We start from the raw sequence: 16,420 nt of genomic DNA, 5'->3' as shown, positions 1-16,420 counted from the left end.
TGTGCCTCTGGTGGGTTCTGCCTCTGGTGTAGTCTGCTTCTGCCTCGGCGGTGTAGGCTGTGGCGGCGGCTGTGTTGCGAAGCTGCCACCGCCCGGCCAATTATCCACTTCCGAATAATCTCCACCCTCTCCCCACGTGCCACCTCCCCCCCATAGGGTCGTCGCCGCCGCCATCGCTTAGGTCTACCAGATCAAGGGAGAGAGAGGAAACAGAGTGAGCGGGAGTGAACCGGCTCGGGTCGTCTTGACCCGGTCGGAACGGTTGCGCCCTAATGGACGTCAGCACATGCTCGTCTGCCAGAACCGACGTGGACCTCACGGGTGGGCTAGAGATGTCATAACCGCACTTAAATTTTAACCGTTCGGTCACTTGGTTTTTTTGGAATAACCAATCAAATTTGTGGTAGCATTTTGTGAAATTAAGAAAAATGGTAGTTTTTCATACGTAATGTGGTAGTTTTTTGCTATTTATTCCTCACTTCTCCATCGTGCCGTCTTCTATTCACCAAATTAACAGTGCGTTTTTGCACAAGCCACAGAAACCAAATGTAACATTTTTGTACAAGAAATCTCATGTACGCATAGTATTCCACCATTTAAGTGTGTATTTCCCTAAATAAAATACAAAAACTGTCGTCTTAGCCCGGCTCATGTGTGGCCAGGCAGACCTCGAGTTTCCACAAAAGCTAGCACGTAGTACTAATTTCTATTCTATATATACATGAAAGGATCGCAAACAAAGGTGAGGTCACCGATCCCTGTTGGCCCACGGGGAGCTCCGCCGCTGGCCGTCAGTACCAAATAACTGACCAGCTGAACGATGTCGGTGGGCATACATCGCAGAACCCAGATGTTATAATTACTTCTGAACGACCAACCGAGTGACTGATGCGGCAATGGTGCAGAGTTGGTCGACGCCTTTGGTGCACGCCGTGAGCTCCCCCTGCGGCACCCCCTCGCACGACCGCTGGCACAGCGTCACCACCGACTGCGCGCCGTCGATCAGCACGCTCGCCTCGTCGAAGGAGCCCGCGGTCATCTTCTCCGATGCTTGGCCCAGGAACTTCGCGGCCGACTGGTACCTGCCAACGGCCAGATCAAACACATCGCATGCAGAGATTACTACCTTGGATTAGTAATGGCTAGCTCTTCATCTTTGGTAAGGGTACTACCTCTCGGTGCAGTCCTCGACGCAGCGCTGGAGCTCCGGGCTCATCTTCTTGAGGTCTTCGGATTCGAAGAGCCGTTGCAGGTGCGCCGCCGTCTCCGTCGCGTTCGACCCCGCCGCCATCACGGCCGCCTGGGCGAGCCCGGGCGTGTCCACCGGCGTCTTCTGGGCCGCCGGGCTCGACGACAGCAGCTGCACGCACAGCGCCTCCTGCTCGCCAGCGCTCTGGCACGTCTCCTGGAGGGTGGCCGGCGGAACGGCGACGGCGGAAGCGGCCACAAGGCACAAGGTGGCTGCGAAGGTGATCATGGACGAGGACGCCATTGGTGCGTAGGTATGGAAAATGTTGTTACTATTATCAGACGAGAGGCGTGAGCAGGGTATTTATCCTTGCGAGGCTTTTGCTAATTTTAGAATGGTTGCTTGTCGTTCAGCAACGGCAATTACAGGGTGTGGGTGCGCTCGCTTTCGATGGCTGTGCTTGTTTTAAGGTGAAGAAGAAATGGATTGAATCACGTTCTTCTTAAAACATAAAGAATGACGTGTGGGCCAGCTAGCTTGGGGGTCCCATGGTAAGTAGGTAGTGAGTATGTTTTGAGCCAAAAGGAAATTTTGCTCACAGCCACCCACGCCTTTTATTTGATTTTAAAGTTTATACCATTTTTATCTTTTGAACCAAATGCCTGATTTATGTTCCATTTGGATTGTGATGTTCAAAAATCAATCTTAGACACATTTAAAAAAATGCAAATTGTGACACTATATGAAACTAAATTATCATTTTGACTCGTTTCATTCGAAATTTTAAGTTCTACTGATTTATCATGTTTTCCTTGTTTCTTACAAGTTCATTTCTATTATATATTTCTTCAAAATAAGTTTTCATATTATTTGGTTTAATTTTTTTCAAGGTTTCGCCTCGGTTCCAAAAATGCCTTTTTTAAACACGTTTTTGTTGTAGTTTTATATGTATATGTCATCCTAATTTTACATGTTTTTAATGTTGTTTTGTGTGTGTATGTGAGCATTTTTGATAGTACCATATTAAAAAAATGTTTAATAGACACACTTCTACGTTTTTTCCATAATAATTTATTCTAGGTTTCATTACTGCTTCATTTCATATTTCATATAATTTATAATGTTGTTTACTAACTTGAATTTGAACTTTTCAAAACGTGTTTAAATGTCATGAACACTAATAAGTAAGCGGGTTGTAAATTGTACCGTTGTGTAAACGACATCCGCGATCTCTAGCATTAACGTAGTACATCTTTCCGTATATTGAGTCTCTTGGTCTAATGATTTGTTCATACAGTCAGAAAAGAGCGCCGTTACAATTTAGTTTTGGAATATATAGGAATTAAAACACATATTGACATAAAAGATTATTAGTACTAAAATGCACACGCAAATTGAAGTTAGAATTAGCTGTTTTTTTAAGATCATGCATGATTACCTTTGATCTATTGCGGATGTAGATAGTCCGTGTCTTTTTCCAAAGGTGACCCTGGGTGAGGATGCTAATTGAAAGGTGATTTTTACAAGATTTTGTCGTCGTAAAGAGGTCAAGTTTCCTAGCATAGTTTTTAGAGAGAAAACAATCATAGGAAGATAGGTCAGGGCTAAGGTCTTACTTGTAGCCGTATACTTGCACTTGATATTTTATATAAATATTTAACATGGTCTTGGTAGACACCGCTACTATGTGTTGTCAATGTTTATATATGGGGAATGCATCTTAATAACGTGGTAACTGATCAACAACCTACATTGTGATTCTATTATCCAACCAAGGCCCTTACCATCGCGTGGGGTTACCTCGATTATGAAAGATGTCTTCAAACCAAAGCATTGGGTGTTTAACAACTACACGTCACATTTTGGTTTCAGCTACCATACTCATCCTTACCGTCACCAAACTTTGGCATAGGCTTGCTCTCATCCCAGCACTTTATGTCCACCTTGATCGATCTTCAGGATCCCGGCTAACTGAAGTGCCTAAGTACGAGAAACGAACAATAGACAAATCTATTGCGATACATAATGTCTAATACACAACTTTATTCTTCTAGACTTTGCCTGGCCTCAAAGCGCAGATTTTTATAGAACAACAACAAATTTCCAATGTGATACGACCCGTTGTAATATAAAAACTGAGGTCGTTGATGTTTCGCCTGAAGCCGGTGTTCACCGAAAATATGTTGCATATACATCAGAGTATCTACGGCCGAGTTTGAAAACTGATGACACATATGTACCGAAGTATATACATATAGATCAAGAAATTGCTAGTAAATGTTGAGTGGAACTTGGATGCATATGCGTACAGCCATGCATGCATGAGAAGCATGAAGCCTGGGTCAGTCACGTTGGTGGATATAGTCTTGAAGAGGTCCTGTTTGAGAACTATGGGAAGTCACGTTCGTTCAAAAGGAATAGGAGAAGGAGGCGTTACTTATTTTTGTTTCTGCCACACCGAGAGTTTGCAGGACGGAGGACTTCTAAATTGTTACGTGATATGTTCTCTTTGTCCAACTTGGGCTGGGTCCACCTCCATCAAATCAGATTAACATGGCGCACCAGATTATAGTTTATATAATTAAATTCAGCCGAGATGTAAAAGGCAGAGTTGTCCAGTTTATTTACGTACGTGTGTTTTTCTTGCTTTCTAAGTCTAGGTCTAGTTGGCTATTATATAAAGCCAGGCGCAGCCATGTAATAGATAGGTTATGATTTATGAATAGACACGATGTGTTCTTAGGGTAAATACCCGTATCGAGTTTTGGGGGAAGCTGTTTAAAAATCCCTAAGTTTTGGAGAAAGCTTTAGAAAACCACTGTGTTGCGATTTCTCTTCGTGGAAATTGTTTTGCGCGTGAGTACCGTCGTCGAGATTGGTTTTCTCGTGCTGGACTGTAAGGTTCAATCCCTCTACTTCGCGTACATCACGTGCGCGGGTGAGAGGCTACTACTGCTGAAGGTGGAGTGTCGTGAAAGGTCGGGCCGCAACAACGGATCGGATCTTGCCAACGGGGTTCGGTCTTTATCACAATGGATGACCTAAGGTTTATCAATCCGTGGAGGTGTAGTGTAAAATTGGTCTCTCTCAAACAACCCTGCAATCAAATAAAAGTGCTCTCTTGTGTCCCAACACACCCAACACAGTTGTTAATTGTATAGATGCACTATATTGGCAAAGAGATGATGCTATATGTGTAATATATATGGATCGTAGAAATAGCCATTTTGTAATCTGAACAAATACGGGCAGCTAAGTAACAAGTAACAAAAGTAAATAAAAATGGTGTTTTAATGCTTGGAAGCAAGGCCAAGGGTTCATACTTTCACTAATGTCAACTCTCAATATCATTAACATAGGTAAACATCATGATATGCCCTCAAAAAGTGTATCAAAGAATGTACTACAAAATTTTCCACTTTTATCGTAGAAAGTAGGATGAAATCTCTTACGTACGCTTAACAGCAAACCACCTCAAAGTCTTCTTTCCAATCTTAATCTATTGAACCACCCCAATGTGCCATGGAAAGCCCTAGAAATTATTCTATGACAACACCATATGATACTATCGTTCTACCTTTTATGCATACACTACGCCAAATGTCACCACATGTATCTGCAAGTTATACTAGGCATGCATCATGTAATCTCGAATCCAAAATATTTAATCTTACATGAAGACTAGTGTTGGTCAAGCCAAATAATTCCTCCTTTTCATGGTAGTGATCCAAGATCACATTGAGTAGGCATGTCGATACTATCAAAAGGGGAGAGGATATTGCGATGAGTTTCTTTCTCCATGTGTTTAAAGATCAAACTCCAAAGACCTCAAAATCCTTGATTGTCCTCCCTATATCTACCTATGCTTTCACACTTCGGAGCATCCGAGCTATTCAAGTCAGAATCATTGAACAATTCACCATATATAGTTATTGCATAAACCCTATCCATTTGGAGCATCCAAGCATTCCACTCGGAATCATCGAAGCGTATGGCAAACCTTCTATTGTGATGCTAGAATTCTCAAGCCATCTAGTAGGAATCTCTGAACCAACAACAAAAAGTGCACCATCGCTGAAGGGATCCTTCAAAGCCTCTGAATGCTCTTTGGTTGGATCGTCTGAGTCATTTGAAAGTTCCTCTTCTATTCACTCTGAGCTTCTGGGATGTGGAATAAAGTTGGCAATAGTCAGATTTCAGGTCCCTCCTATTTATATCCCCACCTATCCCACCAGTTCATTCGAAACAAACTCCACTCCCATTATATGTTCTAAGGGAGAACTCCACCTCTGTATGCTGATTTCAATGGGCTTTCTACACCAACCATCCAAGCCAGTCCATTGAGATCTAATCCCCTGTTGCTCCCCACTCCAACTTCTCTAATCCAAAAGCCAAATCTTGAGAGAGTTTGAGTGTTCAGGAGATTATCTTTTGGAGCACCCGAGCAAGGGCTTCTTCACCATGCAACCTTTATCTAGTTACTTTGGAGGGTGTGCGCCTCCTAGATCGGCTAGGTGATTGGACATCTTCAAGTTTGTGAAGAAGTCAAGAAGTTTGTAAGGGCTGGGAGATCACCTATCCGTGAAGATCTACCCTGGTGAGGCCAGTTCTTCGTGGGTGTAAACCATGGTAGAATAGGTCGGTTGCTCCTTTGTGGACCCTTCATGGGTGAGATTTCTGCGCCGGTCGTCCCTTAGTGGGATCTCGCAAACTTGATCCTTGTGATCTCAGGTCCTTCCTGGATCGATGCCTTCATCAATGTGGATGTAAGATAGAGCCAACTATCCGAGCAATGGAAAAATCTGCATTGAGCCAACCTGTGTTTGCATCTCTGTAAACTCTCTCTTGTTACTTTCACTTGCATGTCTTTACTTTCCGCTACTCATACTCTTGTAGACTTGCATGTGTAGCGTACTTGATCGATTGCTAAAAAGTCCTAAAATTTCCAAGGTAACACAATTTTGGGAAAAGAGTTCCCTTTTTGCTTAGTGATCTATTCAGGCCCCCTCTAGACATAATTATCGATATTACAACGTGCAACTTATGTGAGCCCAGTTCCGACTTTCCGGAGCCGACACAGATCTTGTCAAGTCCATATTATCGAGTTAGCATCCAATGGGACATGGCCTTAGAGGCCGAGCCATCAACCGTGCTTTATGCTAGTTTAGTCAAATGTGAGTTTAGTCTCATCCTTTCTTCGACTAGTGACCGTTTAGAACACACCATTCAATACATAGTCTCACAGATAAAAGAGCCAGGGACGCTCATACACAGTGAAGACCCTAAAGTAGGGCATACTAAATCAGCAAACATATTTGCCTCTTGGGTGTATATACACCCTATATGAAAAAAAATTACAACAAAATCATTTTTAAAAAATAAGCATGACCTTCGGTTGTACTCGTATAAAAAGTTATGTCAAGGAATAACTTTCATGCCATTCTTGGTGGAAAGAAAAACAAAATTAACACCGTATACAAGTTACTCTCACACTTTTTGTCCTTGAACTATTTTTTGCCCTGAAGTTGACGGGAGCTTTTCGTTCGTGAGATTTTTTTATATGAGTACAAAAGAATGTCAAGTTTATCTCTTTTTTTTTTACTTTTCTGCATTTGCTACTTTTTCCCATATCAGGTTATATACACCCAACAGTCAAGGGGTATTTCCCATACAAAATCGTTTGTAAATAGTGACATTGTAATTTCGGACATGAAGGAAACTTCTACCATGCGTGATGGTCATGCACGACGTTAACTTGATCATTTCAACGAGAAGCCATATTTTTGAATTGAGATATTCCGTGCAACTCCTGATAGACAATTACATGAATTGGATCGCAGGTTTAGTGAGAAAAGAGTGGTTTCTCTACACTTATGCATCGGTACAACCCCTAAACACGTCAACGAAGGAGATCTCTCCATACCCTTTTATAATAAAGGGTAGGATGGTGTTTTTTAAAATACATGCCCGCGCCGACCGCGGCCTGTACGTAAGGCCCATTGCGCCAAGCCTTGTTGGTGCAAAGCAAAACGTCGCAAAAAAGGTGTGCGTGGGAATTGAACCCAAGATGTCACGCAAGTTACAAGGAGTTGAAAGCAATGGAGTCAGCAAATCCAAGTGAATAATTAGCTGCGCGAACTTATAAGAACTAGTATCGGATCCGATTTTCAAAAACAATTTATGAAATGTTTTCAAAATTCCAAACAATTTTTATGTTTCTTGAAAACATGAACATTTTCTTGGCATCTCAAATCATTAAAAAATAGAAACATAAATGCTAACGCGAGCATTTTTCAAAATGAGGAACAATTTTTTAAAACATGAACAAGTATTTGAAAAACAGAAGCACAATTGGAAACAAAAATTGTTTCGAAATTATGAACAATATTTTGAAAACAATACTATTTTGTGAAATTCTCTGAACAATTCTGGAGTTTGCGAATAAATTTTGCAAAACATTAACATTTTTTTAATTTTGTGAATAAAATTTTAAAATGCGAACATTTTTCAAAATTTGCAATTCTAAACTTTTCTCCATTTTATGAAAAGAAGCGAACAATTTTTAAAGTATTTTTTTCCTGGTAAATAAGCTAATGATTTTTTAATTTATAAATTTTTTTGGAATTTCTAAGCAAAATTTCAGAAGAGGAACTTTTTAAAAAAAAATTGAACAAATTCAAAAAAGTGCGATTGTGTTGAAAATTTCTGAAAAATTGTTGAGAAAGAAAAATAAAATTTAAAAAATGAAAAATAAAATAAAAACACTATAATGGAAATGTAAACAAAGAGAACAAAAGCAAAAAAAGGAGAGAAAAGCAAAATAAAGTAATATGAAAAAAGAAAAATGAGAAAGAAGCAGAAAAAGAATGCTAGGGCCGGCCCAACAGGCGCCCGAAGGAAGCGATGTTGTCGCCTAGTTGGGTCAAGGCCTAAGCGTTTTTCTTCCTTTCTATTTTTTCGATATAATTCATTTTCAGTTTGTGAACTTTATTATTCTTTTTAAAACATGTTTAAAATTTTGAAATATAGTTTGGAATACCAAAAAATGTTCTGGTTTCGAAATATTGTCTACAATTTTTTAAAATGTTCTTAAATTTCAAAAAATATTCCCGCTTTTGAATTTTTGTGTTCACAAATTTAAGTAATGTAAGTATTCCAACAAAAGGTTGATAAATTTGAAAAAAAAGTACATGGTTCACAATTTGTGTTCAAATTTTTCATCACTTGTCGGAAAATTGTTAACAATTTTTGAAAAAATGTTCAAGTTTGTAAAATTTTCATACACCACTTGAAATTTCAAAATTGTTAAAAAATTCAAAAAAATATTTAGTAATCCCTCCGTAAAGAAATATAAGAGCATTTAGATCACTATTTAGTGATCTGAACGCCCTTATATTCCTTTACGGATGGAGTACATGAGAAAATATTCATGTTAATTGAAAATGACGAAAAATAACAGAAGAACTAAAATTAGTAAAAACTACATGCTCACATATGCATCCGTTTGGCATAAGCTCACATACTTCTCTCGATTGGTGGTCTTTTGGACTATGAATAAATCACCCAACTTCTTGAACACAATCTGGCACGAACATATGACGCATCTATGCCAGGTTTAAACAACTTCTGATACCGTTTACATGTTGCGAGACATTGGCCATCTATCGGTCTTTTTTGACCAAGAAAACTCCACAAAGTGTAAAATTCATCGAAAAACAAAACAACTTGGCATAGTGCCTTTAATTCGTCATAAAAGGTTATGAAATAAATTAGTGTCATTTCAAGGATGTAGAGAAACAACATGCTCTCACAGAAGCTTACTGGTCTATCCGAAGACCCTGCGTTGAAAATGGTCAATTTTTGGACATATTTCAAATGACCTCAACTTTTGCAAGAAGGCGGGCATGTCCATGATAGGCATCCATATAAGATTTGAACGACTCCGACACCGTACTTAAGCTGCGACACGTCTGGCCATTTATTGGCCTTTTTACCGAGAAAACTTCAAAAATGCAAAATTTGTAGAAAATCAAAACAACTTGACAACGTGCGTTGCATTGGTCATACAAGGGTATGAAAAAATGGGGCCATTTGAGAGATGTTAAAAAAACGTGCTCTCAAACGGATCCTTCTGCCCTAGTTGAAAACCCTCCGTTGAACATTATCCATTTTTGGACATGCATGAAATGACTCCAACTTTTATCACCAGGTGGGCATACCCATGATAGGCATTCATGGCTCGTTTGAACATTTTCTGACACCGTATGCACGTAGCGTCATGTCCAGCCATTTATGGGCCTTTTTCAACAAGAAAACCCTATAAATTGCAAAATTTGTCGAAAAGGCATAACAATAGGCATGGTGCCATAAATTGGTCAATAAAGGACATGAAAAAGTTTGGGGCCATTTCAAGGATGTCGAAACACAACGTGCTCTCAAACGGAGCCTACTTGCCTACCCAAACACCTTCCATTGAACATGGTATATTTTTTGACATCTTTCAAATGACGCCAACTTTTGCAAGCAGATAGGCATGGCCGTGGTAGGCATCCACATTAGGTTTGAACGATTTCCGACATAGTATGCAAGTTGCGACACGTCTGACAATCTGTCGGCCTTTTTTACCGAGAAAATTCCAGAAAATGCAGAAATTGTTAAAAACCAAAACAACCTGTGATGGTAACTTGAATTGATCATACAAGGTCATGGGAAAATTTGGGCCATTTGACGGATGTAAAAAATATATATGCTTTGAGATGGACCATTCTACCCTATCTGAACACCACCCGTTGACATTGCTTATTTTTGGACATGCATGAAATGACCCCAACTTTTGGCATTAAGAGCATGATTGGTTTGCTGCCAATATTTGGCTAGCCAAATGTTGGAATTGCCAAATATTGGCAATACCAAGACTTGCCAAATATTGGCAACTTTATATGAGATAGGCAAGACAACTCGGTAACCAACCAAGTAGTAGTGAATATTTGGCACAATGCCAAACATTGGCATGCCTATTTTTGGTAACAAACCAATTATGCTCTAAGTGGGCATACCCATGATAGGCATCCATGCCTAGTTTGAATGAATTTCGACACCGTATGCACGTTGCGTCACGTCGGGCCATTTATCATGATTTTTTCATTGAGAAAACTCCAGAAAATGCAAAATTTGCCGAAACCCCCAAAGAATTCACATGGTGCCTTGAATTAGTCATACAAGGCCATGAAAAAAAAATTGGGGCCATTTGACGAATGTCAAAAAAATTAGAGCCATTTCAAGGATGTTAAAAAAAAGTTCACGGCTAAAAATGAACAAATTTCAAAGAAGTTCACGGGTGTCAAAAAAGTTCATAAAAATTGGAAAAGTTCAAAAAATAGAAAATTTGGAAAAAAAATCCACGAGCTAAAAGTTCATGCATTTGAGGAAAAGTTCACGCGTAAAAAATTTACGATTTTGGAAAAAAGTTCGAGGATCTGAAAAAAGTTCACGAATTGGAAGAAAAAGTTCACAAAATTGGAATACATTTCAGCAATATGAAAAAAAAGAGTTCATGAAATTTGAAAAAAAAATCTTGAATTCGACAAAAATTCACGAGCTAAAAGTTCACAAATTTGAAAAAAAATATCATGAACTAAAAGTTCATGCATTCGCAAAAATGGTCACGGCTAAGAAATTCATGAATTTGGGAAAAATCTTAAATTTGAAAAAAAGTTCACGAATTTGGAAAAGTTCATGGAAATTGGAAAAAAGTTCACAAAAACTTTGCAAATTAATGAAAGAAAAGGAAAACAAAGAAGAAAGAGAAAACGTAAAAATTGGAAGAAAAATAGCCAAACAGAAAAATAAAATAGAAAGAATGTGTTGTTTTTTTATAGTTATATTTATCACATAAGAAGCAAAAAACGATGGAAGTGGGCATAGCTAGCGAGGTGTACCTGTTGGTTGGTCTTCTCGGGCATAGCTAGCGAGGTGTACCTGTTGGTTGGTCAGCTCGATCTAGACGTACATGGAGGGAGTTTGATTCTCAGTGACCTCATGAGTTTTTAAAAATTAAAAAGAACAAAAAAAGTAAGTAGGCCGAGCCAGGGGGTGGGGGGGGGGGGGGGGGTGCGTGTCGGGCGGAAATGGGCCGGCCTAGTCGGGCATTTACTCCCCGTAAGCGTATACGTTCGGTGGGTATGATATGTGAAAGGTCCAAATTACCCTTTATACGTTTAGTGAGGAGGGGTTGTACCGAATTGGGACTCTTTTTCTATCCAGCACTGTATCATTAATTCTTGGAAATTTCTAAAGGTAGTGATATATGTTAGTTAGTGAAGAACATAACCCATCAGATTTTAGACAACAAGACAAGTGTAGATTAGAACAACAACTAAAACTCGTTGTTGTTCATACTTTCAATGATGAAAAGTTGGAAAATAACCTCGCAAAAAACAAAGAGTTGGGAAGTATCTCAACATTGAGTGACCCTTGCCAATGCCTTGTTGCTGATGCTTCTAACGATGAATAGTTGGAAAATATCTCAACGGTAACTGACCTTTGCTGATACTTTGTTGAGATGAGAAGAGAAGAATCACCGCAGAAACCGTTTGTTCAGGCTTCAGGATTTCTCGGAAGTGCAAAAGGACGTGACTGCTATTATTATCTTGACTTATCTTTGCTCGAACTTAATTTCCACACCCTGTTCGGGGTTCTAGTATACACAATGCTACGCCTACCGAAAGTCCCTATTTTACGAGAAAATCAAGTCAGCTGTAGAATAATTTCTGTAACAAATAACAAACTGTCCATTAGGTGTAGGATTATTGCTAATCCATTCCTTAGGTTCATCTTTTTCAACAAAGGGTGGATGTATTGCCTCATACTGAAGCATCAAGAGGATATAAACATAATGATCACACTCGGGTGGCTCTGCATAACTAGAATGCACGCAACCAACACACACGACACACACAAAACACACGCCGGCCAAATAGCAAAGTCATATAAGACCGAAGTTATCAGTAGGCGAGAAAAACAAAATTAATACCCCAGGCAATCAAATCCGCGATCGGCAAACTACATCAATGACCATATATGCACCAACCATCTCATGACACCACATGGACGGCGAGTTTCTTCAACACAAACGCCTTCGGGAAGGTAGCAACGCTCAAGCACCGCCGTCACCGGATCCAACTAACAAGGCAAGAATCTAGGTCACCCTGAAGAATGACTCCGAGCAAATCCAAGCAATGCCTTCGATAAGGTAACAACATAAAAAAATTGCCATTGCTAGGTATGACCACCATGGGCGAGACCCGGTGCACAAGTAGCACCATCATCAAAATCACTCATGTGTTGTCGCCACCACTTTTTCGTGATCCTGACAGCTACATGCGATGTGCAACCACTACCGTTGCACAACCATGCACGCCTCTGTGTCAAACTATCGTTCATAGTCTGGATCTCACCACCGAAGTCAACCATTAGACCTTTTGGTGACCTTCACCGTCATGGAGCCATGGAGGTCATTGCAGCACAGTCAGCAACCACCGCCATCGGCCGACCTGATCTTGATCACCGCAACCAAATCGTCCTGGTCTGAATCTGGGCAAGCACATCGAGGATGCCAGCCGCCCAAAAACAGATTAGAAGTAGAGGCCGGTGGCCGTGGCGACAACGAGTGCAATGCTTAGGGCATGTGACCCGAGCCCTGAACCTCATGCATGAGCACAACCGAGACCTCAACGGGGGGTCGCCAGAGGACCACCAGCCGCCGGTCACGCCCCTCCTAAGCCCCAAGCCCATAAATTTGATAGGGGTAGAAACCAGCCAGATCCATATCCCAGCGCGGGAGGCCGGCGCCCTTGACCATGGCTGAAGCAGCACCCCACCGACGTGACACGCCGGTGGCCAAACGACCAACTGAGCCGCTGCACAGCGCTCCACCACGGCCGATTAGGCCTTGTACAATGGGAGGTGCTTAGAGAGATGCTTAGAAAAATAAACCGAATTTTTCTGAAGCACCGGTGCCTATTTCTACAGGAGAGACGCTTAGTTAAGCGTCTATCCTGTACAAATAAGCACCGGTGCTTAAGAAAAGCCTGATTTATTTCTCTAAGCACATCTCCTAAGCACCTCCCATTGTACAAGGCCTTAGGTGGGAAGGGCAGCACGGCCGCTGGCAGTGTCCGACATTGATAGCGGGAAGAGAGATCTGTGGCAGGGTGTGCTGGTAGGTTGTGGCTAGGGATTGAGGGAGAAACTGGATCTTCTGCCCCACTTTACTTCTAACTTTGATTATTTGCCCCCTCCCCCCTCCCGCCGAGATTGACGATTGGGGCCGGGGCCATTAGCCATTGACATAACCCTAGGGCAAATCATCAAACCCTATGTAAAGTGGGGCAAACGATCCAAATCCCCGGGATTGAGGGGCCTCCGGAGCCGCTCGAGCACGCGACCCAGGAGGCAGTTCTGCTTTCTTAGCAACACTCGATCCTTAGGTTCATCCAGCTTAACTTTCACTTCGACATCTCGCTGTTCACACTTGATCTCCTTGACGGCTGGTAGCCAAACACTTGCACAGTTGCACTTGACGGTTGGTACGCTCCACCGTACTCTTTCAGTGGCGACTCGTGCCGTCTAGCTTCGCTGGCCGGTCACGATGCGGCGGTGGCGCGTCTTCGTTCCTTGTTTCGATCCAACAGTGCCGTACGTCAAGCATGAATCCCCATCCTTAATCACAACCGGTGATCGCTGACGAACAGCTAGCAACATCTGACCTGCGGCTCCGGCGGCAATCTTGTTGCTTTTTCGATGTCGGGTAGACATGTGATTCTTCCTCGGCACATGGTGTGTATGCCGGTGGAGACCAATCATGCCAGGCAGCAGCCAAGCATCACCCCCACCCCAAGGTCCCCAAAAATGAACCAAAGATTCCGTGGCTCGTGACCAACACCGTACGCGCGGCCAACTAATTAATCCACAAACTCCGTCCAGATCATATTCTACCGTGGTACCCGATCGTACGTGCAACCACATGGCATTAAGGACAAGATGCCCCCTCCTCGTTTTGGCATCTCTTGATCAACCATCGTCGAGATAATGTTCACACGTCACCGGTCTCCGTACACGCACGTCCACCTCAGTCAAGTTGGCGGTGCTCTGGTGCGCATGTGTGGTGGCCGTCCCTTTCGATGCTGCCACTTCCCGCGCGCGGAGCACATGGATCCGGCTGTCTTGTCGTCGTGCCTTTGAAAAATGGGAGGCGACGACGACGGAGAGCTCGTTCGTGGGACGTTTCTTTTGCGGTTTTTCCTCGTGTGACCACGTCGCCGTCGACGTACGAAAACGGTACGATCTGAGGACGGTACAACTGACCAGCACGACGACGGCGACGGCGTAATCTATGGGGAAAGAGATTTTTGTAGTGAAGGCCGCTCCTGTCTGGAATGGAAGCGTGCTGGTTTTGCCCAGGATGCTTGGGACGTTAGAGCATCTACATCCACGTATCTCTAATTCGACTCTTTAAATGTCCGTGAACGCGCCTAATAAATGACTGGACGTGTCTATTTTGAGCCCCTATTTATCCATTCGCGCAGCCGTAATTCTCATTTTCTTTCTTATATGTTCAATCACTTGCATGTGATTGGTGAAGATGAAGAGAGAGAAAGAAAAGAATGAATAATAAAAGATGTGTCCGTGAACCCTCATATCCTCCCCATATTTGAGATGGATATGAGAGTTCGGAGACAACCAGGACGTATAAGAAAGATATGAGAGGTTCAGTTGGGTTATTTTTTCCTTCTCTTATGTCCGATCACTGACCGGGCGTGTCCACAAGCATATGAAAGATGGTTTGAGGCGTCCGGTTGTAGATGCTCTTAGGTGGCCTGCCCAAGTAGCTGGTGTAGCTGTGAGGCCCGAGGCTTCTCTGTGGCTATGAGCTGGAAGATATGTATGCATGGGTGAGCAAGAAGCCAGACGAAACGCGCGTGATCTGCTCCATACTGTTGTTGCTAGTGAGTGCCCGTACTGTTGCATGCACAGCAGTGTAGTGACTCCACGGGCCACATCCATGACCAAGGAGATCCAAGAACCGAATCAATGGGTGCGTCCAGTCGGTACCATGTACTGTACATACGTGGAAAGATCAGTGGTTCGCTATGGAAATGATAGATATGATTAGTATATTCCGCAAAAAGGAGGGTTTGACGTTCCATTGGAAACACTGAAGGCCCACTTTGGATTGTTGGAACTTTTTCTAAGGATTATCTTTGGATCAAAGGAATGATGGCACCTAAATTTCTATGGATTCGACTCCTATGACTCAGTTTAGTAAGAATTTAAATATCCATTTCAGCTGCCTTTTAAGACGTTTCTCTATGTTCCATCCAAACGATCGTTCCTATTGTTTTGTTATGCTTTCTAATCCTCTATTTTGCTATGTCGACCTTGTTAGACCTAAGTTTTATCATATTCTCATGTTTCATGATCCTAGGATCCAAAGTGGCCCTATAGAGATATCATAGTGGCCCGGCCTTCTTTTTTTCCATGGTTATGGAAGGTAAGGGAGTGCATCCGCGAGACCATTTTGGAGGCCTTCAAGACTACGAGATTTTAGCGACAAAATCTCAGTTTCTATGGTGCTTGTTTGCAAACTTTTAATGGCCGAAGTCACTGAAGTAGATCATTAGATTATGTTGTAAATAAAAGAAGTTTCCTACTACTCGGGTGAGCTCCACTTGACAGTTTCTTGTTGAAAGGAGTCCCACTTGTGTGTTTAGTATGCTCGTTGCTTAAGACCTCACACAATTGTGTGTCATAACCATTAACCAAGTAGTATCATGCAGGCTCATGCCACCAACTAACCATATTGCTGATATGACATACGTAGTATTGATTGAGAAAGAGAGGATACAATAAATGTGGCATAGTATTATAGGATATCATTAATATCGTATAATAAAAAAATGTGGCGCTACTATGAGCTATAGAAAACAATAAATACGCATCCGTACTATGCACTAGAGATATCATGCATATCATACTACTGTATATATACTCCTAATAGCCTAATTTCATCGGTCCAATTGGACTTCTACTTTCCCGGCTGAAAGAAAAGCATTTTTCTCCTTCTTGTAGAATCATGTAATGAGGTACCGTCCCTCAAAAAAAAAATGTAGAGGTACCTATCAACATGGCCAAAAGAAGAAGTTTTCAACTGGACAACCATGTCCAAAAATG

The 16,420-nt window shown here is 41.8% G+C and overlaps 1 protein-coding gene across 1 annotated transcript; it reads right to left on the bottom strand.

The window, feature by feature from the left end:
* Positions 1–549: 549 nt before the first annotated feature.
* Positions 550–1,511, bottom strand: LOC123169314 (pectinesterase inhibitor-like). Its single transcript, XM_044587155.1, has 2 exons — positions 1,173–1,511; positions 550–1,082 (listed from the first exon to the last, which is right to left on the bottom strand). Exons 1-2 carry the CDS (start codon positions 1,490–1,492, stop codon positions 860–862), a joined length of 543 nt encoding a protein of 180 aa, XP_044443090.1. The 5' UTR covers positions 1,493–1,511; the 3' UTR covers positions 550–859.
* Between the last annotated feature and the right edge of the window lie 14,909 nt (positions 1,512–16,420).

The sequence above is a fragment of the Triticum aestivum genome, chromosome 1D (assembly GCF_018294505.1).
Source record: "Triticum aestivum cultivar Chinese Spring chromosome 1D, IWGSC CS RefSeq v2.1, whole genome shotgun sequence".
In the NCBI taxonomy this organism is placed as follows: domain Eukaryota; kingdom Viridiplantae; phylum Streptophyta; class Magnoliopsida; order Poales; family Poaceae; genus Triticum; species Triticum aestivum.
Note: the sequence above shows the minus strand (reverse complement) of the source record. Positions and strands in the feature narration are given on the sequence as shown.